Consider the following 27,465-nt stretch of genomic DNA (forward strand, 5'->3'; position numbering starts at 1 on the left):
AGAGAGAGAGAGAAGGAAAGAAAGAAAAAGAGAGAGAGAGAGAGAAAGAGAGAGGAAAAGAGAGAAAGAGAGAGGAGAGAAAGAGACAGGCAAATAAAATCGGTCGATCCTGTGGCTGCGAAAGCCGTACTCCGAGGGAACCAGCTCGGATTTGGCGCCATGACGCCTTGGACACGTCCGCTTGAGAATAGACTCTGTCACTGAAAGAGTGCGCGGCGACCGCGTGTGTCACAGAGTGACAGCAAGCTGGCGCCGGGACTGAAGGTCACGACGATGCAACGGACCGCATGACCCGGCAGGTTAATCGACAGAACCAACTCAGCACCAAGCCCCGATGCACCGAGACACCCAAGTGCCTTCTGTGATTCTCTTCTCTCGCGGTGATTGGTGTGCGTGAGAACGTTTCTGGTGAATCCGCAAGTGGAACGGATTGCTCCGGCGCTGCACTACTCTAGCAAATTCCCTCCCGATCCTGAAGAGCATCCTAGGCTCTGTTTAACCCGATAACAAGACGCTCGCTCTGCTGCCGAGAGAAATCGCGAGCTTTTCAAGTCACCACGTCACAGTTGGATAGCTTCGTGACGGAGGGTCGAAGAAAGCGAAACTGGATCGCGTGGATCGCGACTGTGATCGAGGCCGGTCGTCCAGTTCCGGCGGAGCAGCGACCTTAGGGCAGCGCGATAAGCCAGGGACCAGGAAGCTTCTGGTAGTGGAGAACGTATGGTTGCGTAAGTTCAGGAAGAAGCTGGCGGTGAGAGATAAGCGACGAAGAAAGAGACTTCCCTCGCGGAAGAAGCCGGAGCTGCGTGGAGACAAATAGAGGTGGAGGACGAGAAACAACGGCGAAACCGTAAACATTCTTCAAGAGGAATGAGCCAAAGAAGGAGGTAAATTCGCGAGAGAACGGCAAGTTGCCCACGCTGAGAGACCAAGTGACAAAAGAAGAGGCACGAAAACTTCGAAGACGAAGAGAGAGAGAGAGAGAGAGAGAGAGGAGGAACGAAGAAAGCCTAACAGAAGCTCCGAGTTTCATCCCGAGAGAAAACAAGGACTCAGCGAGGAGAAGCGACGATGCTATCGACGATCTGATCGTTCTTCTCGCGACGAAGGCCGATCGTAGTTAATCCGATCAAGGGCGACCTTGAAGAAGATGGTCACGAGGGCGCTGCTGCTACTCTCGCTGGTCCTCCTCGGTGCCTTTGACGCCCCCGGCATCGAGAGACCTCACGTCCGACACCTGGCGATGGCCGGTAATGCCTGTAGCGCATGCAGGATGCACGAGGAGATCCGCGCGTTGAGTCTGGAGGTCATCAAGGAGCAGATCCTGAACAAACTCGGCCTGAAGCAGGCGCCCAACATAACGGGCCGGGCCCTGCCGAGGATCCCGCCGATCTCGAAGCTGATGGACATGTACGGGATGCAGGCCGATCAGCCGCCCGAGCCTGGTATCGCACACCACGAGGAGTTCGACGAGTACGCCGCGAAGACGGAAAGCGTCTTTGCCTTGGCGCAACCTCGTAAGTAGTTCCTTCCACTTCCTCCCTTTCGCTATACACATATTATCGTTGAGCGATGCAGTTAAACCTTAACGAGCAGTTAACCTTACGAGATGACTCTGAGCTTACTCGCGCACACTCGAGCTGTTTCACGCGCTCGCCTCTGTCAGAAATTGGGTTTTACTTCAAACAATTAAAATAGCAAGTTCGAGCCTACACACGATATGAATGTGAAATAATAAAAGTATAAAAATTTATTTCGATAAAAAAACCTGTCCGGTACGTAAAATATGTATAAAACGTTTCGGCCTTGTATTTGGCCCTCATCAGTGGTTAAAAACATGCTGTTAAAAACATGCTGTTATGCGGAGCAACATATCGACATCTCTGTTATCTTCTGAGCTCCTTGAAAATATATCAATTCGCGGCTTCGATAACGCACTGCTCCTTCTCAAGTCATGAAGTCTATATGTATCAATCAACGGGGAGTAAATTCCATGAAATTTCTCCTTCGGATTTATGTATCACCTAACTCTCCTGATGGGGGGCGGGAGGCGGGAGGGTATCAGAAAATGCCGTTGAAATATCCGTTGTAGTGTCTTCATGTGACAATTTTTGGCCAATGCTTTGATTAATGCGGCATATTTATGCGTCATAACAATCGAACAAAAAGAGGTTAAGCCGAAACACTTCAAATTGAACGCGACGCGCATGAGGCATAATTTTTATATTTGGCGTATAGCTTGGTAAATGGGAACAGGAATTATACATGCTTATAAATATTACATGTAGGAAATGTAAACATTTTCGATGTACGAAATATTCGCATGTTCACATTTGAAAGAGAGAACGTTGAGAACGGAACCATAAGACTCACGTTTAACAACAAAATGTCCGTCTGCAAATTAATGTCTATTGGCTGTTTTATATGTAACATCTCTATCGTCTTTCGACTATCGTCTTTTATAATAGAGCTTATAATCTAAAATTTCGGGATCGCCGAAATAAAATGGAATAATCCGTTTCTGATTGAAGCCTATCAATCTGTTTCTGATTTAGCCTGTCGATCTCAGAAGAACTACTAGTTAGTTATCAGTAGCACTGCATACACTTACAAAGTGCAATTGCCAAAATCATTGTCGGGAAGCTAACGGTATTTAAATGCAGGGCACGTATGCGGTCAGGCCTGATGACGAGCAGAAAAGCCTATCGAGAGGATGATAATGTTCGGCAAGAAGCACGAGTCGACAGTTTTTTGCGAAATCGCCATTCTGATTCGTAATCCTCGTTCGTTAGACCCCGAAGCCCTTCCTCGAGATCCTTTAATCTAAATTAATTAAATCAACTATTTAGCCATACTGAGTGATCGCATCGAGTGTTCCCCTCCGTTTTTATCCGCAAAGAAAATAATACCGGGGTAAATGTTAGAGTTTCTCAATCAGGATCTCCTCGCATTTTTCGCAGCAACATTGTTGTCCTCCTGAAGGATCTTTCGTCCGTCAGCGGGAGAACGACTGGGTACTTGGATATTTGCTTCGATTGCAACGAATGGTCGCTGTTTTATTCGCATTCCGCATTGGGAGTTTCTCTTTTGTCTCATGTCGTATTAAGTAGAAAGTATCGCGCTCTGCGCGGTGTCTAGTAACGAGCCAGCATATGGAACGTAACGTGCAGCATGTTATATATATATATATATATATATAAACTTCGCGACGAAATATCAAGTACATGATGACTTATGATCGTCCTTCTACTTTGCGCCGCGTTCATGCCGCCGCAAAAACTCGCCGCATATCTCGGCGGGTAGCGTTATCCCAAAGATCATGCCAGCGCCACGGTTTGCTCAGAATTAATTATCGCGAGTGGTAATATTTCATGCACGACACCGATCATGTTTTCCTTGGCAACGTCAAGTAAATTAACCTCAGCGGCACGGCGATCCGCCCGACGTGACTCGCGTTATACACGCGCGCTCTCGCATGCAACTCGCCGTACGCACGCTGAATTGCATCGTATCATCGCCGCTGATGAGCGCCTTGTAACTTAATAGTGCCGAAGTAACAATTATATAACTTGCTCTTATACCCGACATCCGTTGCCGTTAACTTCACGATTTACTCGACGCGAGCGCCACGACTCGATCCCCTTCACCGGCCTTATGCGCGCACTAAAGTATGTAAATGATACGGATCTCTCTGAGCGCGGATCTCTCGGCGAAACGGAGCGGAAGCTCGGGGAAAGGGTGAAGAGGAGAAAATTCGGAAGATCTCCGGTAAAATATACAAACGGCTTTTCTCCCCACTCCCCCTCCCGCTCGCTCGTTACACACCGAGGCAGCGTCGCTCGGCAGGGCAGCCTCGCGGATAAACGTCGTGCGTGTGACAATCCGCTTTTGCTCGGCTTGTATTTTCATCACACGCGTGACAGTCCTCCTTGTTTGCGAGATTGTTTCCGACTTGAAATACGCCTCGTGAACACACGTGTGTACGAATGACGCTCGCGAAATTTCGCGGACACCGTCGCGTTCCATCCTCCCCGACCCGAGCGAACAAAATCTCCCCGTGAATCTTTCACTCACTTCAGTCACTCCTCTCCCCGCTCCCTCCCCGTTCTCCTTACTCGCGGGAATTGAGGTAAATTAATATGCGACTTGCCGTGTTCGTGTCGTGCCCGCAACCTCGGTACGCGCCGACATGTATCGTTGGCTAAAGTCGAACTCTCTCTAGTCGCACGTCGGGCACGGAGTGCGTTCTGGGCTTCCTTCGATCCTTCGTGCGCCTTCTAACAGTTTCGATTTGAAATTCGATCCCACCCTGTGGCTTCAAGAGCATTCTCGCAAGGCGATAATGGACCTTATCGACGCTGCCGGGCGCAGGCCCCCTATGTAACACCTTATACTGGGTGTCTTGGCGCTTCGTATCTCGGAAATTGTCCGAAGGGGAACGTCGCGGCGATCGTTCGCCTCCTCTCGAGCCACGCAGACGAGTCAGTCGCAATAATCAATCAATTTCGAGTCGAGTCGAGTGTGTCGAGTCTCTCCGTCAAGATCGCGAAAGCCTGCGGTCACCTGTGCCGTCGCTGACCGTCGCGGACCGAAGAATAAATTACGAGCGCGCGCGCGCGCGTGGCGATGCAAGCACGCAATTTCCATCGTGGCCGTCGTGCGTTTGCACGCGGTTTGCAGATTCCCGATGATCGCGCGATTATCGCGATCGCATGATTTCTCCTCGGCAGCGCGCGAGCGGGCGCGGTTCGTCGAAAATTGCCGGCGCCGTCTGAGACATCGGAAAGCTGCCGAGAGAGCTGCACGACAGCCGACGGCCGTCAGCCGAAGACGAGCACGCGTGTCACTCCGTGGACACCCTGTATACACGCTGTGTATAATATACACTTGTTAAGCACAGCAGAAGAGAGAAGAAGATCCAAACGATCCGCCGCCGCACGAGTCCCTCGGGCGAAACTGTCTTCGAGCCACTTACCGCTAAGCACGTAATAGTGGCGGTAGGACCGCAACCTGTTATTAAGGCCCCCGTGTTCGCGAAAAAAAAGGGAGGAAAAAAAAAGAGAAAAACGAGATCAACGACCTGCTTAGGTGGGAGCTCGGGCGGGAGAGACCGATCGGTGCGCTACGGCGCTACGGTGCCGAGCCGCGGCGCTTTTTTTCGACGAATTTGAATTTTATAGGCGTAATTTAACCTCCCCCGCGCGTCTCGCGTCGCCGAGAGGCGATCGGCGTTTGACAGAGTCTCCAGTCTCGGAGAGACCGCGTACCGACCATATTGTCGAAAGATTATCGTGGCTCGCGTGATTACGGACACTTTGGCCATTCCCCATAAGCAAGTCGACTTATTATTATCTGTATCACGCCAATTATATGCCTCTATTCTCCGCTAGTCCGCGATCGAAGGGGAGAGAGAAGGAGAGACAGAGTTTCCGCGGCGAGAACTCTCGCATTATGCCTCATCGTTGCGTCGGGTGGCTCGCTAATTACGGATGTAACCGCTTGTAACCGTGATGGGAGTTCGCGTTAAGGATGAAGCACGGAGCGGAGAATAGGCTCGATTCGATCAATTACGCGCGAATGCTCACATTGTCGAAGATTAAAATGTACGCCTCCGCGACGCGACGAGGCGATTTTCTCCCTCGTCGCCGCGTACTTCAGATCGATCAAACGCGCCGCCGCCGCGCCGCCGGGGAGAATAGCAAAGGTGAAGAGAGTCATTCGAAGGTATTTAAAAAATGACGGTCGAGTTGCTTGACGTTGCTGTGCCTGCAGGTTAAAACGCGCGCGTCTGGCGTAAGTCGAAACACATGTTAGTCGCAAGTGGCTTCGCACGTCACTCTAGACTGCGGATTCACTCGCGCCGCTCGTGCATCGCGAAAGGCCTTGCGCGCTCCGCGCACTCACAGTGTAGTGAACAAACCCAGCTGGTGTGCTTCCTAAATTGATCTCTCTCGCTGTTGCAGCACAGTCGAAAATAAGTCTGCATATATTTAGCATCGCGTAGATAACGAGAGAGAGAGAGAGAGAGAGAGAGAGAGAGAGAGAGAGAGAGAGAGAGAGAGAGCGGCGAGATGAGCGAACGAAAGTTCGAACACGATACACCAGTGTTGGGAAAGTTATCGGTGAGATTAATAGCCGGAACGACTTATTGAAAATACATATGGCTGATATATGGCTGATATGGCTCGCTGCTCGTGACGTGTTCTCGACTCATGGCGTAGTGCGTGTGTACTATGCGTAAACGTCGGCGAATCGTAACGGTAATGCGCCGGGTATCCGCGATATCAGCTCCGACCGCGGCCGCAACGCCGAGTCCCACCAGTAGAGAATAGCACCGAAATTGCTGAAAAAAGAATGAGCAACCGGTATCGTGGCCGGGTTATCACGGCCGACCTCTTGTCTGTCTCGTCCAACGTCTCGTCCTCGCGCGCGGGGCGATCTTTGGAAATCCGTCAACGCGAATTTTCTCTTCTCGCTGTCTGCTCTCTCGCCCGTAGGAGGTTTGCGTAGGGCGAAGCCTATATCTTTTCGAAATTGTGCTTGTGTAAGTTTTGCTTTTTCTCTTTTTATCTTCTCTTCTTCAAGCTGCTTTTATTGCGTTCTCTACACGCGTATCTCGCGATTATTCAAAATTTATTTGTTTCGTTATCCATCGTGTACAATGTAGGCCCGACTGTGTGCAGAAGATTCTTTCGACTATCTCGCGCATGCTCTCGCGAAGAGATGTTTCAACGATTACAGCCGAATAAAAAGTCATACGTACGCAACTAACATTTCCAACATTTTTTATCGATATTTTTTTCGCACGCGTCTTTCTACCACACACGTCTAATTCTATTTTCTTTCCGATCTACCGTACGTCACGCACGTCTCAGATCGTTGTACGTGCATAACTTTAATCCTCCATTTTTATATCGCCGCTCGTTGTTTTTTCATACATTTGCATATCATTTTCTTATTTATGTGCGTTGCACTCGCCGCTCGGCTCACTCACTTTTCTTCTCACTTGTATAATCTTTCTCCTCTCTTATCTTTGCTACCTTTTGACCGTTCTTTATCCGTCATGTATTTTTTGCTCGCGCTTTATCTTCTACATTGCAACGCCACTTTTTTTCCTCGTTTTGGTCCCGAGGCATATACTTTCTTCGTCTCGTGCGTTCCTCGTTAGTCAACATTATCGTCCGCTACGCGATCTCGCTTGCGTTCCGCTTGATCCTTTCGTCGATCATCGATCGCAACGCGCTTTTCTTCCCTCACCCGTCGCGGTCACTCGTTTCTCTCTATTTTCACGCATATCGTTCGTTCTCCATCGTGTTATCTTCCTTGGTGCGATGAGATGACTGGCGCGGTCTTTTGCGCGATGTCAACGAAAGATCGAATGATCTCGATCGTGTCTTACGAGCCATATTCGACTTGTAGATATGTAAGTACTGAGTGAACGTACAGACACACGCGTGCGTTCACGTCACGATCGTCACAAGCCGTCTCAACGGCAAACCGCGTGAATCACCAACCAAGTTTGAAAGATATTTTCGCATATAAAGATCGCGACGATCCTTTCGTGAATCTCTCGTATACATCTATAATTACATCGCTTATCCCGCGGTCTGAGATATCGTAGACTTCTTTCGCGAAAGTACGTTATGTAAGACGTCAGAAGCTGATCTAGGAAGAATCCCGTCGCTATGTATATTTCGCCGCTGCAGTCCCGATAATTGCTAAGTTTTAAATAACTAGAGATTACGTGGAGGATGCTGCGGCAAATCGCGGTCTTCTCGAAGCGACTAAACTTCGCGACAAGATTCGCGCTTGTCGCTAATTTTAAGATTTAGTTCAACGAATGTTTGCCAATATAATTTCTTTTTGATTTACAGTTACCGCTAATTGTGTCGCAACGACTCGAACGAACTGTCGATTATCGAAAAGATGGAAGCGAAATAAAATAAAATGGCATTTGAATTTCAACGAGAAAGGAACATCGCGCGTCTCGATTTTCTATATCCCGCGATAAATTTATCAACCGACGGCGCGCGCAAACGTGTGCAAGCTTCCCAGTGGCCAATAGCCAAGGACCGATTTGCTATTAGAACGTCCATACGACACGACGACGCACGACGGGACCTGAAAATTCATTATGATAAAGACCGCCAGTCTCTTTGTAGTCACCGCCGCGTAACCTCGAACTCAACGTTGGCCAAAATGATTCCTGTAGAAAATATACCGCGCACGTTCCGCCCTGATAGTCGCTGCAGACGCGATTGATTAGCCGCCTTTTAAATGTTTTTCTCGCCTGTATCGCCAACGCATATACAGGCGACGCGATAAGGGACCAATTAGATGCATAAAAAAGCGCAGCGGAAAACAAACATATCGTTCTACTGTTGAGATGAGAAATCCTATAGACCTCAACGTCGCAATTAACGTTTGTGGATTAACGCAAGTGAGTAGCTCTTTCTACCGTCTCGCTGTTTGAAACAAAACAGAGATGAGATTTAATTTCCCAGACAAACGTTAGAGAACAACTGCACTTGCACTTCCTCCTGCAATATGAATACCCGAAAAGGATCTTCGAGGCTCATAAGATACAGTTCTCAACGCGCGTTCTTGGCGCACAGCCGCGTGAAATCGAATTTCATTCGGTGGGAAATGAAGATCGCGTTCGATCGCGATCGGAGTCGAGGAACATCGATGGCGTGTGAATCGCAAAATCATCTCCAAATGATTTTGCGCACACAATGAAGTATCAGCAAATTTTTACGTGTAACCGCCGCGATTGAAAATCAAGAGACTCGCGTTCACCGGCAATTCCGGGGAATGCATTTTTTCGTCCTTTTCCTGGAAACGCAATTACCGTGAGAAGCGCAGCTTAATTAATCATGCGAGCGCTCAGCGGAACGCATGTGCCTTGGCGAAAGAAACGAATCGTCTTTCGATGTTCATTCATGAATATCCTTGAAGAAGACGAGAAGAGAAACGGGAACTCGTAGACACTCAATAAGTCTGAAACGGAGACCACTGGTCTCTCCCTCTCTCTCTCTCTCTCTCTCTCTCTCTCTCTCTCTCTCTCTCTCTCTCTCTCTCTCTCTGTCTATCTATCTATCTTTCTCTCGCTATCTCCTTGCTCTCCTTCTCCTTCCCGTCGGAGTTAAAAACCTTAAATATAGATCTGTCGAATACTAGGCTAGGTGGGATCGCGAACACTCGTAAACGTATACGTGTGCGAACGACGAACCGGCCTCCATCCGCAACGAAGGTCATGGCCGGTGCACAGCCTAGGTCAGGCCTATCGCCCATTATCGCGTTAAAGCTGTCTGTAGGTGACTGGCGGCTATTAGGACCGCATTATGCTGGAACGGAGCCTAGTCCATGACGTAGCGCCCGGAGCTCTACTCTAGGACGGCAATTTACTCTGGTCAGCTGGAGCAATGATTGCTCAAAGCGGCGGGACGACCACAGGCTCGAAAGGGCGAATGCGCGTAGCGGAGAATAATTAGAAAAGTACACACGTGTACATTTCCTTAATGTATTCTTCCTGCTATAACGCGGGGTGAAACTCGATTTCCTCTTCTTCCCTCTACTTCTTTTCCTTCTTCTTTTTCTTTCTATACACGAGAACCTCGTCATTTAGTTGAAACGCTTCCACCGGCAACATTGTTGTAGGATGGTGTTCGTCTTGTTGCTAGTCGATACAAAGATGAAGGTGTTCCTTCTGCCGTAGCAGGAATTATAGATGTAATACTTTATCGTCCCTTCAGAATCGCCTGTATGACGATCGATGCGACAGACTCCAAGTATCGTTCGACGCTTTTGGTGTTTATCACACGGATTATTAAATAACCCGTGAATTGATTCTTTGCTTGAGATGTAATAGGAATTGACTCAAGATGCGAATGCAACGATGACCCCCGACGACCGACGATCGCTTATAATTTGGGCAAAAAATTTCCACAATTATAAGAGAGGTATTTGGTCAAGCTTGTCGTAATTATAAAAAAGATAATACGTATCAATTGATTGTTCTTATATTTGTGCGCGTTCCGGATTGTCACCAATCGTCCACGTGGGCCCAAAGTCGAAGTTGTCAGTATTCTCGTAGCTGCGATTATCGCGTACACAATGGCGATACATGGCCTTACATAAGATCGCCGGGTTTATCGATGTTACTGTCTTTTCTATTTTTATTGTTATTTTTACGTGCGCCTGTACATTAGCACATAAATCGCGAGTCGCATTGCAATCCGATAATTAATCGGGGGCATGACCATTACTGTAATTGAGGATTATTGAAAGCACCGCTTCGCTGACGCCATCACTATGAATATTTTCTCCTTTCGCTTTCGAGTGTCTTGTCGTTATCGCGCCTTCACTTTTTCGCGAAACGTATCAAAATTCCCTAGACCGTGTCGATACAACGTAATCGTCGTTCCGGTACATGAGATATTATTACGCGTTTCGTTCTTTTCACCCTTTTTATCGTAATCATCGTTTTCGGAGGATTACGCCGTAGAAAATGCTCTTGTAGAGAGATGCATGGCATGTAACGAAAAAAACAAAAAGAAAGAAGAGGAAAGAGATCTTCGGTTTTCCAAGTTCCCCGACTGATCCGACCTTGGCCGACCATACGAGTATTTCGGTGAAATCCACACGCGTAAACTCGGAAACAGATAAACTTTACGATAAACAAACGTAGGCGAGCGTACTCTCTTAATGCAGTCGTAGGCGAACCCGCCTGTTGTTTCACGTGACTCTGCCTTCCGCCACGACCGTTTGCCGTCATTATTCCTTCACGGACAGTCTCCTTTCCCCCGTCTTTACTAATCTTGCGTACTAAACATCCCCGCGCGCGCATCCTACCGCCACCGTTCGTAATCAGCCGTCATTCTACGTTGGTCTTAAATCGAAGCTGTCCCGACAAAATTAGTAAATCTGAAATGGATATGTATCCCGTGAATAATGATAGTCCAGATAGTGCCACTGCGGTCAGCATACTCGCAGACAGGCGCCGTGTTTTCAGCGGTTCTCATTCGACTAGCGTTCACCTCGCGCTGTCTTTGTCGCGCGCGGGCTCACGTCGCTGCCGATTTCTGCCGAAAAATCGGGCATGCTAGGTAGGATTGCGTGATTTCGACGACTTTGAGACTGGCTGCAGCGCGAGCGAGTCTCTCGTCTATCCCGCGACGAGATTTGCGCACGGCGCAACAATGCTACGTGTCGGCCGAAATTGAGCTCGCGGGAATTGAGCCGGCTTCGAGATTCCCTCTTCGGACGTAAGTAGTCGCGATCGATCGACGAGACGACGCGTTTCCGTCTTGTACGGGCGAAATTCTCGCGGCTCGCTCTTTCGCGGGCATCTATGACTGATCCGACGAGGCGGTTGCGACGGATCGAACGGACTGGACGCTGGATTGCCGGCGGTAAATCAACGTCGTTGAGAAACGCTACGAGCGATCTATGAGTAACCCTTGCAGAGAAAACCAGTTTGTCGTGTTCCCGGCTCCGCGCGGATATTAAAAGTACAAATATCACCGACAAGCCGCACGGCGAGTGCATTTAAGGGTTACTATTGTTATGCAACAATCTGACGTATATTATCGTCGCATGCACGCTGGATATATGATACCGGATCGTGCTCCATCGTTCGCGAATCGCTCGGAGATCTGTTCGTTGAATTTTTCCGAGTGTGTTTTTCATCCAACGGCATGCTGGAAGCGCTGTCGTGTGAATCTCGCGTTGCGACTAAACGCCGAAACATCAACCTGGCGAGAAATAGACGCCATCTATAATTTCGCGACAAACTTTCGCCGCCTTTATGAATTTTTGCAAGAAGATTTTTTGTAACGAGAGAGAAGATCATACTATTCGATTCGGACTCGCAGCGAACGTCTATTTCTATCTATTCGATATCGATGTAGAGTCCAGAATTGGCGGGTTAAAGAAATCACGAAGCAAAGTCTCACGTATAATCCGAGAGCAACGCCATTGCTCTCGTATCCTTACTCCAATGAAAAGAGTTAATTTTTATCGAAAGATACCGCTTATCTTCGGTCAGAAGAGGCGTTCGAGTGGTTAACGAGCCTCAGAAAACACGCGGTCTTTCGTTTGGATTTTCGACGGTGAATTCCGAATCTCCGCGCGCGACTCCGCCGAAAGAGAGAAAGGGGGGAGGAGCAGCTCTTCTCTCCATTATCCGACAAGATTTACCTCGACTCGCACAAGAAGGCAATCGGGCAGCGCAAGAAGAGGCGTTTTTTCCCGTCCCCTGGTGCAGCCCTCAGAGGGAGGAGGAAGGTGTGTGTGTGTGTGTGTGTGTGGGTGTACAGACGCACGCGATGCCGCGAGGCGCGTAGGCCCTTTCGAAGGAAAAAGCAAAAGCGACTGGCGGCAGAACCGGACAGGGGGTGGCAGAGAAAGAGAGGAAGCGAGAAGAAAAACGAGCACGAGAGCGCACGGGAGCGCGAACGAGTACGCGTGACCCAAATGCGAATTTTATCGAGTTACGCTGTTATACTGTCGAAGTGCAGTCGCAATTGCGGGCCGCCTGCGTCACGCGATGCAGATTGCTCGGGGACGGCAGTTTTTACGTCCGGTTTCGCCCGATCGCGGCAGGCCCACGAAGGTGATCCCTCGGCCACGGAGGCGCGCGTGTGTTTTACGGGGTGTGTTGCGAGCGGGCGAATCGAGAGCGAGCTCGTTCGCCTCCTCGCGCGCCACCGGAAAAACGATAAGTGCCTGTAGATAGGTGGTGGAGCGGCGCGAGCCGTGCCGCGTGCACGGCGAATTAGAATTATCATCGATCGTGTCCAACGCGGTTCCCGCTAATTATATTTAACGCGCGAGCGTGAGCGTAGGCGCGATAAATCACGCGGCGGATTTGCCGAGCCAGCCGAGCCAGGCGAGACTTTCCCCGGGAGGAGATAGCCGATGATGGCCGCGATGCGAAATCGACGTTGCCGAAGAGATGTTCCTCTGACTGGGATCTTGATCGGAAATTTTGGTTTCTAACGCATTACTCGCGTTATTTCTCTCTCTCTCTCTCTCTCTCTCTCTCTCTCTCCCTCTCTCTCTCTTCGAATAGAATGGCGCGCTCGAATTTGGCTCGGCGGCCCGAGGACTTGCAGGCTGTTGCACGCGTTTCTATCGAACGCGAATGCGTTCTATAGGCGACAAATCCGCGAAGGGTCGTTCACCCCCGCGCCTTACGGGCTCAGGATCATTAGTGCAATTAGGTATTCCCAAGTCAAAGTCAGAGGGCACGTTATCGAGCGGCTTTAGGCGCAACGAGACGGCACAGGGTGGGATGAGACGGGACGGAGATACGACATTGCGTTACAACATTAATTTCGGGGTTCAACGCTCCTGCCGACGAGTAGGTGTGCGTACACAGACGTTTTCGTGTAGACACACGCAAAGCCCTGCTCACCGCCGCCGGCCGCCCGCGCCGGCTGTTTAGTCGAATTGGACGTGTCAGCCGGCGTCTCCCGTTCGCGAAAACGCCGTTCCCTGCTCGGCACGCGTTCCTCAATCCCGCGACACATCCATACCACACGCGTGTCGCATTTTTATCGATTTTAATCGTCACGCTCTCGCGCGCGCGAGGAATTATATTAATTAAAAGGCGCGGAGCGAATAGTAGATCGTTTCGCGCTTGATCCTTGATGCACGATATATCACCGTCTTTTCTATTTTCGGATACTTCAAATAACAATGTAGCTGATTCTCGGCCGGTTTCTCGACCGAAAATCTCATTGGTTCGTGTTGGAATTTTTATTCCGGTTATTCGGTTATCCGAGATCTCGCGGGGAGACGAAGGATCCAGTTTGAAATTCTCACGTCTCCCGACTCCTGCCGACTCCAGAGCCGAGAATGGTCGGCGAGGATTCGCATGTTCTTGAATGATCGAATTTTTCCCGGTCATTCGGTCTCAAGGCCGAAGTTACGCTAATTCGCATCCTCGCGCGACGTCGTCTCCGCCGTCGCGTGTACCCTTCCCGCTCCTTCCTGTTGCTCGTCTTCTGGCTTGAAGGTCGGACAAGGGGAGGCGCCGCGCCGTAACGACGTGCGAGCCACTACGTCGGCATCGGGCGGGAAAAACGGAAAGAAAGAGCGTCAGGACGGGAAAGATGGTGGCTTATTTTCGTCCAGACGAGGCTACAGACCGTCTGGCGCGAGAGCTTTCGGACTATATTTAAAGTCGCGGACAGAAACGAAGCGCCCTTCGGCAAAAAGTCGCGCGGGGATGACGCGCGTCTGCCCCGTAACATCGTTCGGTCTCGAATGACCGAGTTGACGCGCAGAAATTCTCTCGATTCGTCGACATTCCGTACGATTCGCTTCATTCGCCGCACCGCCTCTCATGATCTCAACATTCCGCAGTGAACGCACCTTGAGTCGTTCAATTAATTATCTCCAACAACGAGGCTCCGAAAAAGAAGGAAGAACCACCGAATGATTTTGTCGAAACGCAGGATCAAAATTTTCCCTGCGGGCGGAGAAGCGTCCGACGAGCTTCGACTTCGGCTTGGTTAGCCGTGACTCTCTCGAGGATCCCTCGAGGCGTTTTCGACACGGAGACACGTGACGAAACGTGGCGCGGATTTCCAATGGCGGTGTGTGTGCGCCGCGCAGACACAAATAAATGCGCGTAGTTGAGAACGACAGTCGGCGCGGCGCGGGCAGCAGGGGTGGGAAAGGTACACAGCAAAAAGAAGGAAGGGCGCGGGGTGAAAACAATAAAGCCAAAGCATTAAGTACCCCGTGCTTCAGCGCTCGGGATAAATATAGTTTTCGCGAACGGAGGTCACTCGCATTGCACGACACGACGGAACAAACGTGGAAAGACTTTCTGGCCTCGGCTTATGCTGAGCGAGCTACCAGCCGCGACGAATAAAATCGCGCGGTTTCGTTTATACAATAACATTGAACGTACGCAGCGGCTGCTGCTGCTGCTGCTGCTGCTGCAAACAGCGCGATACGCGCGCGCGCGCGAAATGCTTGAAAACATTTTCGCCGATACATATCGGCCCGAGCATACCAAAACATCAATGAATTATTTTTAATGAGCCGCCGATAACGCCGATGCCCCCATTTTTTGCGTCTCGAATTTTACTTTTCTTTTTTCCTCCCCGTTCGCCCGCTCGTCCATTCGGCACACCCACGTGATGCAAGTTGAGGGAATTGCTATCGTCGGGACCAATAATCCGCGCGGAACGCTCTCTTCTTTTTCTTTGCCTGTCACATCGCGATGACACGCGATGGAATTTTCATCGCGAGATCGGAGACGCTCGACAACGAGGATATTTCCGCACGGAGAAAGAAAACTGCTCAAATTAACATGATAATGAAAAAGCCGAACGTATTTTGGTTCAAGGGCTTCGATACCGAATTTCTGGTCCTTGCGAAATAAATCCGAACTGTCGAGTGCCGGAAATTCCATTTGCCCCGACCGAAACATTTGCCTCCGGCTCGTTCGATTTCTGATCCTGAGAGCGATCTACGCTGAAAGTACTCAACGAGACGCGAGCCACGCGCGGCCACGAGCGGTGTCGGCGCATCGTAGAAGCGCGTCGCAGTCGCGTGCAGAATAAGCGGGAAAGCGAGAGAGAGAGAGAGAGAGAGAGAGAGAGAGAGGGAGGGAAGGAGAGAAAGGAAGAGAAAGAGGGACCGAGTCTCGGGTTCTCGAGCGAGTGGAAACCGTGGAAAACAACGGTGATACCACCGCGGTGTCGTGGCCCTGCCTATAAATAAAGCGAAGAAATAATTGATACGGAACGACCTCCTACCACCCGACGGCGCGGCGACCGCCCTCTCCCGCCGATCGTTCCTCCTCGTCCACGCGGCACGCATCCCCGCGTGCACTTTTCGCCGCTATCTTCCATCGCCCGATTCTTTCGCGTTATTCTCCGTACGTAAGGGTGGTGGCGTTTAAAAATATCGCGCGACAAATCGTCCACCGTCGCGCGGTCGCGCGGGTTCCCTCAGACGATGGTCAGATGGATTTTCGGTGAGACGGGGCGAGCCTCCCCCCGCGCGTTTTCTCGTCCGAGAAATTAGTCTCTGCGCGAGATAAATGATAAACACGTGCGAAAAGACGGAGATATATGCAACGTCGATCGTACCGTCGGAGAAGATGACAACTCGCTCATTGGGGGTGGCGGAGAGCAGAAATTGGCGCAACGAGCCGTTGGGAATTTCGACCAGTCGCGGAGGAGGGGGGGCGGCTCGGCGCTTTTAACCAGCGCCGATAAGATCGATATGTGAGATTACGTGCAGAGCGATCGGCGAACGATGACGCAACAAGCCGGTGACAAGCAACAACTTCAGGAAAGTCCAGCCGCGATAGCGTAATCGAGGTCCGCGGGAGACTCGGACGAATCGCGAACACGACACACGGGGGAAGCGAAAGAGTACATCACGGTCCCGGGTGTGTCCGCGATCGCGGGAGTATCGCTTTCCTTTCGAGCGAACTAAATAAATAAAAAAGGGGGGGGGAGAGAGAGAAAGAGGAGAAAAAAGAAAGAATCGCGCTGATTGGGTTACCGCGCGAGCGAGCTCTTACTTTTTAACCAAATAAGCCCGGCAGATAATTGATCAACTCGTGACTCACGTCCTCTCCCTCCGCCCGGTCTCTCCACCTCCCCCCTACCGCGACGTCGACGAAACGACTGATATAGAAGCGAGCACCGGCCGTAGACGTGTAATGCACCGCAGCCGCGCGTGAAAGGTTTCGGTTGTCAAACTTTCTCTCGCGCTAACCTTCAGCCGCGCGCTTTCGGCGGCGGCGGCGGCGGCGGCGGACATGGGCACGTCCGTTATCGGCGAATTGACGTGATTACGCTTTAATAATTAGTCACCGCGCGAGGCGATCTCGTGACGTAGACGTGTATTCGCCCGCAGCGGGTGTGACGGGTAGACGGTGGCGTAGACGGCGGCTGGTAGATACGTCTATATGTGACGGTAGATGGTAGATGCGAGTCCGCGTCAGACGGTCGTTGCAGAAGACGGGCCTGACACGGCTGACAGTGACAGTGACGGTGAATAAAAGCGAGACGAAGGTAGATCGGACCGCGAAGGGGCGGGTGGGAAGGGCAGGTTTTAGGGGCTGGGGACGCTGGAGGAGGCGGATGCGGTGATAATCGAATTATCGGAATGCTCGAAAACGGAGAGTGCACTTGGCAAGGTTAATCGGCGGCGTCGCGATGTTCTCTCTCTCTCTCTCTCTCTCTCTCTTTCATAAAACGTTAACGAAAGTAACCACGTATCCGAGAGGTACAGCGTCACGCAATATCCGAGTCCGCGCACATGCAAAATTGAGGAAAGTCAATGTCGCGGTGTGTCCTGTCTGTCGGCGCGGGCGCAGGAGCGGGCGCGGGAGTGCGCAGGGCTCTTCCTGTTCTTATATTCGCTGAGTATGTCGAACGAATAACGAAGGAGATCGATGGCATTCCACTGGCGAGAGGCCGAGACGCCGTGTGTGTTCCGTCACGGGTAAATAGATATCCTCCGCGCGATAGAGGATATATCGTACGTATTTACGATCTGTCGCGTTTCGCTTCTCTTTAGCGTCAGGACGAGAGACGCGGCTCGATATCGTTAACGAGTCAGGTGTGACGCGAAGAGGAGAGCCGGGAGTCGCGGGGTGTAACGAAACGTAACGAGTATAACGCGGGGCGAGTCGCAAATTCGCGGCCAGCGGACGCGTCGTCCCTCCTCCGTTCTCCCGCGAAGTTCCGTTAATTGCTAAATAATACACGGATGCGAATGTGATAACCGAGTTTCACCGAGCTCTTCCTGCGGCATGGTCGTTTCACGCGCGAGACCGAAGCGCGTCACGTGTCATTATTATTGCACGTCACAGCGACTTCGAAGGGCGATATTTTCGCTACTCGCTCGCGCACCGCCACCGCGCCACTCTTCGGTCGTCCCGCCGGCGAAATTCCACCGCTGCTACGAATTCGGCAACATAGATCGACGTGACGCACGCGAAACACGATTTTCCCAGGGCGCGCTCGCCCCGGAGACCACCTATCGCGCCTATCCGAGCAGAGTCGGAGGAAAAGGCCGTTCGAGCGGCGCGCGCGCGCATTCGTAAGTTTCACGGAAAACTTCTTACGCGCGAGGAACCAGTCGAATACCAGGACGAGAGCTAGCCGGCTTAGAAGAAGACGCGAGCGCACGGTTGCGCCGGGGCATCGATACGCGACCGATCGCTGATTGATCGATCGGGAGAAAAACGCCGCTCGCGTATAACGGTACGATTTGAGGTGGCTTTACCCTTCGTGGAAGCGGTCTCACCGCGAGCCGATGGCCTGAATAGAGTCTCCTCCCGGCTTACCGTGTATATAAATCTACCTCCTGCCTGTCGCCGCTTCTGCGTGTGTTTCTTCTCCTTCTCTCTCTCTCTCTCTCTCTCTCTCTCCCCCCTCTCTCTCTCTCTCTCTCTCTCTCTCTCTCTCTCTCTCTCTCGGTCCCCCTCGCCGATCGCTCGATCAATCCGCGATCGATCGCTCCTCGCGAATATCGAGGGTCGAGTTTAACGTCGGTCATCGGGGTAAATGTCGGACGCGCACGTGCGTGCGTGCACGCGTGCGGAGTGTGCGTGAGTGTGCATCTCGCTCGATCGGCAAGAAACCCGATGACGACTTCGCCGAGCTCTCTTCCTGATTTATTGCCGACCCCCTCCTGCCCGTGCCACCCCACGATCGCGAGAACAGCGCGAGGAAGCTCTGCGCGGGCGTTTGTGAAGCGTTTTTGCGCGAGCGCGACTCACCGGCGTATCGCCGCGGAAGATTTTCTAAGCCGAGGAGGAGATCTCTCCTCTTATTTTGAAAACCGGCCACGTCGTACGTATCCAAAGGTTTTGCCTCGCCTCGACGGTCGTCGTTCCGCGGCTTCGGCGTGCTCGCGGTACGGCTCATCACGGGATGAGGAGATAGATTCTACGCTGTAAACCGGGACGTAACCAGCGGGACGAACAAAGCGATGCCAATTAGTACTGCGGTATCACAGAATGACAGGAGAGCTTCGCGGAGTCGCGAGATCTTGGATCTTGCGGCTCATCTCTCGTTTGCTTCCCACGTGGGATCGAAGGGACTGCACGATGGAGAAAGAGAGAGAAGGAGGGAGAGAGACAGATAGACCGAGCAACGAGATGAATTTTTTGCGAATTAATAATGTAATACACAACGCGGAAATCCGTGACACAAACGCTCGAGGTGTCGACGCGAGTTGCGACGCGTCAAACGCGTAAAATCCCCTCACACCTGCGAGGAAAAGCGGTACGCGTTTTACCTCTGAGGATTTTTCTTGAGGAGTGAACGGAAATAGCTTCTGCGTTATCAATGATTATGCCTGCGATTTAAGCGTCGCCGTGCTTCACACGGCGACGTTGATGCCGGAGGTGCGTCCGCGGTCTGGTCGTTAGAGCTAAAAGGACGGCACGGATAATCGGCCAATGTTTTCGATTTGCCGGGAATATCCCGGCGTTAACGTAACATCGAAGATTTCACGTCGTTAATGAAATTACGATCCTCGTGCGTGAAGCGCGCTTTACGACGCCATGAAGTCGCGACGAGCGAAGAAAAACGAAAAGGAGGATCAGAAGACGCACAGAATGCGTCGCGTTTCGAGCGTTCGGGAAAGTATCGCGATCGCCGGAGGAAATATCCGATAAATTTATTTTCAAGAGAAGACGAAGAAGAAGCCTCTCTCTCTCTCTCGTCATCCGTAAAAACAAAAATGAAAATCGCGCAAGATACCGCGACATTACGTCGCCGTTATAAGGCGGATCGTAGAAAGTCGCGCATTATATATCGATTAGTTTCGTATCCGCAATTTGCAACAGTGTTTCCTAACGCGCCAATTTTATCGCTCCGTGCTTTCGCCCGGCGTTATCGGCCAATTAGAAATAATTATTCGCACAGACACACAGATCCATGCATCGTCGTCATTGTCGTCGACGACGACGAGTGCGTTAGATCCTTGACTTCCTCCCTCCTCCTCTCCCTCTCTTTCTCTGTCCTTTTCCGCGCGCACGATACGACGGTTAATATATAATTCTGTAAATGTAAAGCGACAATCGACGGCGATCGTAGTCGCCTCGTTCCTTGCGCAATGCATTTTGTCGCGCAATTGCACGCGCGCGCACGCGCATTCTCGCTTCGCAAACTGTCCCGCAATCGGTCACGGGAGCGTAAATAATGCGTAAAACGTTGAACAGCATTCAATAATTCTAAGGCAACATTGTATCTGGGCACCGCTGGGCAGCGCGAGAATATGCTCGGGTATCGCGGTTCATTTTCTACCGCGCTATCTCTGCAAGATAGCGAACTGCGGTGCACCTAAAATACGATTAGAGATTTATCGGCGTGCGAAGCGAAAAATGCGGCTATTTGCACTGCAAACGTTATATCGTGTGTTTGCTTCGCCGGGATACGAGCGATGTTCGAGTGCTTTTACGTGTTTTATTTATTTCGGAGCGTACTGCGCTTGTGTTGCAGATAGCACTCTCGGAGATTCGGAGTCGGGCGCGTTGCAAGCGTCGCGGCAGCATCTTGATGTTTCAACGAGCGCCGCGTCGCCAAGTGAGACTTGTATTTACAGCAGATACTGCGATACTTTATCGAGCCGCATGTAATACTGACCAGTGAAAACGTCTTCTCATTTACAAGTAATCGCGCGGTCCTGCGCCGACTCGCGGGATCTTGAAGATACGGCAGGAGGATGCAACCGCGTTGTGAACGTTCTCGCAAAAACGCGATACTTTATCGCGCTTTATCGGCGCGTTCGCTATTGACGTATCTCCTATTAGGAAATTTCCGACACAATTCTATTGGCACACGCGTGTCGTGTACGCGACGATGCGTTTACTATCGCGCGGCGCAAGTAACCGCGATCAGTTGTACATTGAAATAAAAAGGAGATAATCTGCTGCGCTGGGAAGCTGTATATCAAGAACGAAGATCGGTTGCGGACGATTGTGCAATTGCGACTCCTGCCTTTCGCCATGAGGCGAGACAGACGTCACACACTTTTTCTTTGCCGTGCAATTCGCTCGATTCATCCCTGGTCACTCGTGTGCTCAACCAAACGTGCGCCCTGAATGTCTCAGTCTTATATTTGTTCAAGTAATTTCGCACCGTCACCTTTTCTCGTAGGTAATCAATGCGATTTGCATATGACGCTGCATGCACTACATAATTTAACATGATGCCAAAGCATTACAAATAAGCGTTCTGATTGTACGCTCATTATCACGTGTTGATATCCTGCGATGTCCAGCTGTCGCCAAGTCCAAGTCCTCAACATTCGATCTTCGCAGCATCTAGTCGTCGGTTACACTTTACTGCGTTTTACTGTGTTGCTCAGTCACAATTGCTACCGTTTTTTTTTTTTGGATAATTTAATGGAAAGTACGATACAATCCGTCACTTGGCAAATACAGAAAGTTGCGGGTAAACAAATCGCGTCGAAAAGACTGCATTGTGTTCGATGAGAAAGGAAAAAAGAAAAGGAAACATTTCGCGGACAATTATACTTTGTTGGGGAACAAGAATTCGGTTTTTTTGCGCAAATTCTAGCTTTCAATAATCACAATAAATGCACACTATTGAATGTAGCATTTCGAGAGACATAAAATTGTAACCCGTCGCGTGTGGAAAATTTCGAGAGATTTACGCGATGAGTTCCGAAATATGTCGAAACATGTAAGTTCCGCGCATTTTCTCTCCGGATATTCGCGACGACTGCTGAATTTATCGCAAGCGAGATAATAACAAATTCCGCGCAATTCTGATGTGCCATTCTGAGGCGCAATTCTGATGTACTTTTCGCATCACTTGAAGTAATTGAGGGATTATATTACATAAAAAGTTCTGTCAAATAGCTCTGCATCTCGAATTGAATGCAATAAATAGATATTTATGATATGAAGTGTATTTAAAACAGCAATCCTTTTTTTTTTTGAACATTGCATTTCAACGGATGGCACAAACACACAGGAACAAAACCCCACTTAGAGAGAAAAATGTTTGGTGTTTATGACTGGGATAATGTATAATAAATTAAGGTGGAAAACCGTCTTTTAGTAAATATTACTGTAACATTAATAACGATAATTTTACGTATGCTATTTTTTTGTTGAAACAACGAAAATATATGACTGGTATTGAAAATATTTATAATTTTTAGTAAGACCAATATTTCTTTTCTCTCAGTATGCATGCCGAAATCTACAAACCAAGTAAATCGTATTGATTTCTTGTATGTAGCGACTACATAAATCCCATAAAATCCACCACCGTAAATCTCTGTGTCGTTTGGACTTACTGAAACACCGGAACCTCAAGATTGGTCACGCTCTATTACACATCTGAAGCAAAAAATATAAAATCGTCGTCGATTAGATAGAATGATAAATAAATTCCGAAGAAAACAATTCGCCGCAGCTCTTTAACTCTAGTTGCGATTATTGTAACTTGACGATTTTCATTTGGACGACTATGTCTCAAGAGTTTCGATTGCAAAGTGTTTGATTAGTGAGGAGTATGGGGAATTTTTATAAACCTACCCTCGAATCCTGCTCGGCCCGAGTCAGACTTTCTGGCATCCACAGAAATTGCATTTTTTAGAAACTGCACCCCGGACGTTGACCAGATCTGGAATTGAAAAATATAAATTTTCTAGTTAGTCATACACACGTGGAAGTATGAAAACATATAAACAATAGGAAGGCTCGAAACTGTATATTTTTTTAGACCACTAAAAATTAAAAAAATAATCCTAGCATGATTACATGTGCGAAATAACAATGCGTATTATTTGTACTGTACAATTCGATCGAGTCCAATGCAAAAAATAATACTTTTGATTCCGAATTGATTGAATCCGAAAAGTTCGGAAATCATGGGCGACGTCTCTCCCGCTTCGTCTACCCTTGTTGCGATCGCTCATCAATTTTGTGCATACGCGTGTTATTCTCGAGATCCCGAGGTCACGTGGCTTTAGCCGGCGAGAAGCGCTCGGAAGCATCGTTTCGTTATTTATTCATCAATTTCCCATTCAGTCTTTCATCGTGGTGTTAGCGTCATGTATTGTTTTATACTTCATCGCTCTTTGCTTTCGTGGTACGTAACTTTTACCATGACGGTAATCGTTCGTATAAGCAACAAGACTCGCTGATAAGCAAATCGAGGTGCGCAATTGACATCGCGCAAAATAGGCGACAATAAGATAACATATATTTTTCGAGATAGAATTACTAACACGCAGAGAAGTGCATCAACCGATGGAACTGTTAAAGCGGTCTTTATCAGCGACATTGCCTACAATGGTGAACTCTTGCTGCTTCCAGATCAAAGGCTAAGGCACTGGAAGAGCGGCAACCTAGACGTGCTGTATTTCAAGTTCTCCGACAAGGTGGTGCAGCATCGTGTCACCCGGGCAGAATTATCCCTGTGGATATGGGGCACAAATCAGGACGGCGGGGAGCTCGGCGAGCCGATGGGCTTGGAGAACACAAAGAACCAGGAAGCGGTAACGATCACGCTGCAGAGGATTCTTCGCGGCGCGGGCGAGTCGGGTCAGCCGCAGCTGGGGCCAGCCTTGACGACGAAGCACCCTCGGCCGATTGGCCGCCGGGGTACTTGGGTGACGATCGAGCTCAGACGAATGGTGGCTGAGTGGTTCAAGCATCCCAGGGACAATCTGGGGGTGGCGTTGAAGATCATCGGTCCGGACGGCGCTCACCGCAGGAACTCCCGACTAGTCGAGACTAATCCCGGAGCGGAGTACGCGCCGTATCTCGAGGTGCAGACGCAGGAGCTCGACTCGCGAAGAGGCTCCAGGATCAAGCGGAACGTGGGACTCAACTGCGACGAGAGCAGCCAGGAGACCAGGTGTTGCCGGTACAAGCTGACGGTAGACTTTGAGAAGTTCGGCTGGGACTGGATAATCGCACCCAAGAAGTGAGTGTTTCTTTCTTTCTTTCTTTCTTTCTTTCGCCTCTCTTTCTTCTTCGTCTCTTTGTCCGTTCTCTCGATGAGGGAATTTTCGGACCGCGGAAAAACGACCGCTCGTGCTTTTCTTCCCAAGTTCATTCCGCCAATCGTCGGCCCACTGCGTGTTCACTGCGCATGTCTCGGGCTAAATTCATACGTGCGATCCGGTCCGTTCGCTCGGTACAAGGAGCGCGGTTTACGATTTTCCGAGCGGTGTTTGCCGGTTGGACGAGATGTTTCACGCGAACGCTGTTGTTGGAAAATTGTTTATCGCGTGCGCGGTTTAAGTTGCGTTTCGCAGCGGCTTAGCAAAATACTCGGGACGTGCGTCTTTCCGCGAGCGCGTATTATTGCTCGCGAGGCGATTAATGCACGGACGGTTGAGCACGTACTCGCTCCAAGATTTTCCCGACGCGCGAAAATGTTTGAGCGAAACGCGGTCTTAACGGGGCAAACGTGGCGTTCTCGTCGGCACGTAGAAGCTGGCCGCTCTACGTCAACGATGCTAAACTGCGCACGTTCTGCTTGTAAATATTGTCCCGTTGGGGCCGATAACGACGCTCGTATAGATACATTTCGAGCAGAATACTTTTCCGCGTGCATGTAAGCTTCGTGCCGTGTTGCTCCGATTGTTATTTTCGCGGCTGTCGATGTCGCGCCGACGCTAACGGGCCGTCTCGAGCGGAGAGACGTTTCCGGCTATAATTTGACGCACGCGGTCGCTGCGACAGAATTTTCGTTCGCACGATCGGTCTTTTTGCGAGCGATTAGAGAGAGAGAGAGAGAGAGAGAGAGAGAGAGAGAGAGAGAGAGATCAACCTCGACCGGGATCGGTCATCAGCGCAGATAGTCGGCGAAGCTCACGCACTAACGATCGGCCTCCGAAATTTTTGTGTCGCAGATACGATGCCAATTACTGCTCGGGCGACTGTCCGATGGCCTTTCTGCCGGCCTACCCGGTTACGCACATCGTCGGCTTGGCGGAACCGCCGAACAACACCGGACCGTGCTGCGCACCCAGAAAGCTGTCGGAAATCACGATGCTGTACTTTGACAACGAGTATCAGATCGTATTCTCGCGGTTGCCAGGCATGGTCGTCGAGCGTTGCGGCTGCTCATAGTCCACCTTCGAGAGGCCCGAGAGAACGAACGCGACGGGGACGACGGGGCCGAGAGTGTCGTCCCGCGATGATTATCTCCCGCCGCTCGGACCTCGAATCCCGACGTTCGTGCTGGTCGTTGTCCCTGTCAATCGTCGTCGCCGTGTCCTCGGCGATTCCTCATCCGATAGACTGAAAGTGCCTTGTTCGGAGAAAGAGTCGAAACGGAGAGTAGTGTTGGGTGACGCGGACCTCTTCGGAGCACCAACCATAACGGAGTGAATTCCAGAGGGAGAGAGAGAAAGAGAGAGAGAGAGAGAGAGAGAGAGAGAGAGAGGGAGAGAGAGAGAGAGAGAGTGCGAGCGGGTGGCTAGACGCTCCGCTGATGAGTCGCCAGTGAATCCTCCAAGACTGCGTATGTGCTGGCTGCCGAGGGAGTCCAGATAGGAGTGAACGAAGGAACGAGAAAAGGACTCGCTCGCGTCGTTAGTGAATGGCATCTCGACGGTGGTCCGTACAATCCACGGCAAGGCGGATAGTTCCTAGAGTCATGGTATTATTTTTAAGATGCCGATACGTTTGCACCCGATCCACGATGGACGGAGTTGACGACGACCTCGCGGCTCGTCGGGTCGCTCCCGAAGGTCAGTATCTCGCTCCCCGGTGCCGGGGGAACACGACCGACCGACCGGGGCATAGTTGTAACGTTTACGGCTTACCACGAGCGTTACAACCTCGCAAGAAGCCCGGCGTGCTTTCGCGATGAGCAAGTACAAAACCTTGTTGAAACTGTTCGTCGTCGTGCCCCGGCTCGCGAGACTTCGAGGGTAACGTTTACCGCGTCCGGTCGTTCACAGCACGGCCGACGTTGTAACCGAGAGAAGTGTGCAGCTCCTTGGCTCCATCTCGTCTCGGTCTCTTCTCGTTTTGTCGGACATGCAAGACGCATGTCGTCACCCGACGGAGGGCTCCGACGATCGGATCGTGGAAACGTGTCGGCCAAAAGATCTCGGTGTACAGTAAACAAAAAATCGTTGTTTTTTTCTTTTTTCTGATGTTTTTTCCTCCTCTTACCCCTCTCCCACCCCCTTTTCCTCTTCCCCGCCCCCAGTCTTTCTACTATATTATAAATATATTTCTATCATTCTGACCGTTTTTTAGCGAATTGTGAGAATGCGAGAGAGAGAGAGAGAGAGAGAGAGAGAGAGAGAGAGTGTGTGTGTGTGTGTGTGTCGAGTTGTGTAAATAATTATGTCGTAACAGGCAAGTGTGACGTCGCTTTGCTGAAGATCCCTGGGCCCCGAAAGGGACCCAACGAGGATGTTACTCGTATATCGGCGGAAAACCCTGTAACCCCTAACTTTTTCTAACAAACGTGTGCGAGTTGCGGCTATATGCACGGCCCGACGCGAAAACGTCCAATCGCGCACTCGGGATCGTTCTTTTTCTTTCCGTCTCTTTTTTCATACGTACATATCGTGGCAATTGCAAATTTCATTCGTGTTCCCGCGGTCGGTTAACGTGCGATCGCGGGACCAGTATTGAGCGTTTCTTTCTGGACAACCGGTGAACATAACGCGCGCAACGGGCAAGGAAGACGCGCTCGGTTTTCGTAGCTTTCTTAATAACTCATGGTATTAATAGTTATACTCGAAACACGTCGGGAGATGCGCGCGCATGATTGTCACGCCGGAGACGGACGGCCCTTTTTGGTTTCGCCTTTGGCTTCTCACATGTGTACCTTCTTCACTCCGCGCGATACGTATAGATTAAAAGGAAGAAAAATTAAACTGGACATCTCCCCGGGCGAAATTATCCCTGCCGACAGGTGTTCGTCCGACAGGCTCGAGTTTCATTGGTTTCCGTAGAGAGCCGCGCTCCTGACCCGCTCCTATTAATTATGTCACGACGACGGAGAAGGTCAGTGCCATAACACACGTATAGACGTATCCCCCGACGCTTGAACACAGTTCCAGTTATATATAGCGATTGAGACCGATGTAACTTCGATGAGTTCCTGAAGCCTACGTGCTTCATCTGGAAGCATGGAAGGCGATTCACGGCCCAGAGGGTGCGCCCATCTCTTCCCGCCCCCCCCTCCTCTCTCGTCACCTTTCGATTCGCTGCGTGCGAGAATTGAGCTCGTCGAGGTTCCATCGGTTTTCTCAGTCCCTCACTGTATAGCGATCGTCAAAATCCGGAAACACGCTTGAAACACGCATCTAATCGCTGTCGGAGTAACACCCAATCCCACGTTTTTCCCTCGGCTTCGAGTCAAGTGCACACTGTAGCTATTGTTTGTAAAATAATATACGATACACGATCGACTTGCGCACCGTCCCTGAACTTTATGTGATTGTAAAGGAAAAAAA

General features: G+C 50.4%; 1 protein-coding gene across 1 annotated transcript; it reads left to right on the forward strand.

Annotated features, from left to right (window-relative positions):
* The first annotated feature begins 2 nt into the window (after positions 1-2).
* LOC105183286 (growth/differentiation factor 8) lies at positions 3-27,465 on the forward strand. Its single transcript, XM_011141301.2, has 3 exons — positions 3-1,517; positions 23,348-23,960; positions 24,895-27,465. The coding sequence occupies exons 1-3, from the start codon at positions 1,151-1,153 to the stop codon at positions 25,112-25,114; spliced, it is 1,200 nt and encodes a 399-aa protein (XP_011139603.1). The 5' UTR covers positions 3-1,150; the 3' UTR covers positions 25,115-27,465.

This window comes from Harpegnathos saltator, unplaced genomic scaffold (assembly GCF_003227715.2).
Source record: "Harpegnathos saltator strain DR-91 unplaced genomic scaffold, Hsal_v8.6 scaffold16, whole genome shotgun sequence".
Classification (NCBI taxonomy): domain Eukaryota; kingdom Metazoa; phylum Arthropoda; class Insecta; order Hymenoptera; family Formicidae; genus Harpegnathos; species Harpegnathos saltator.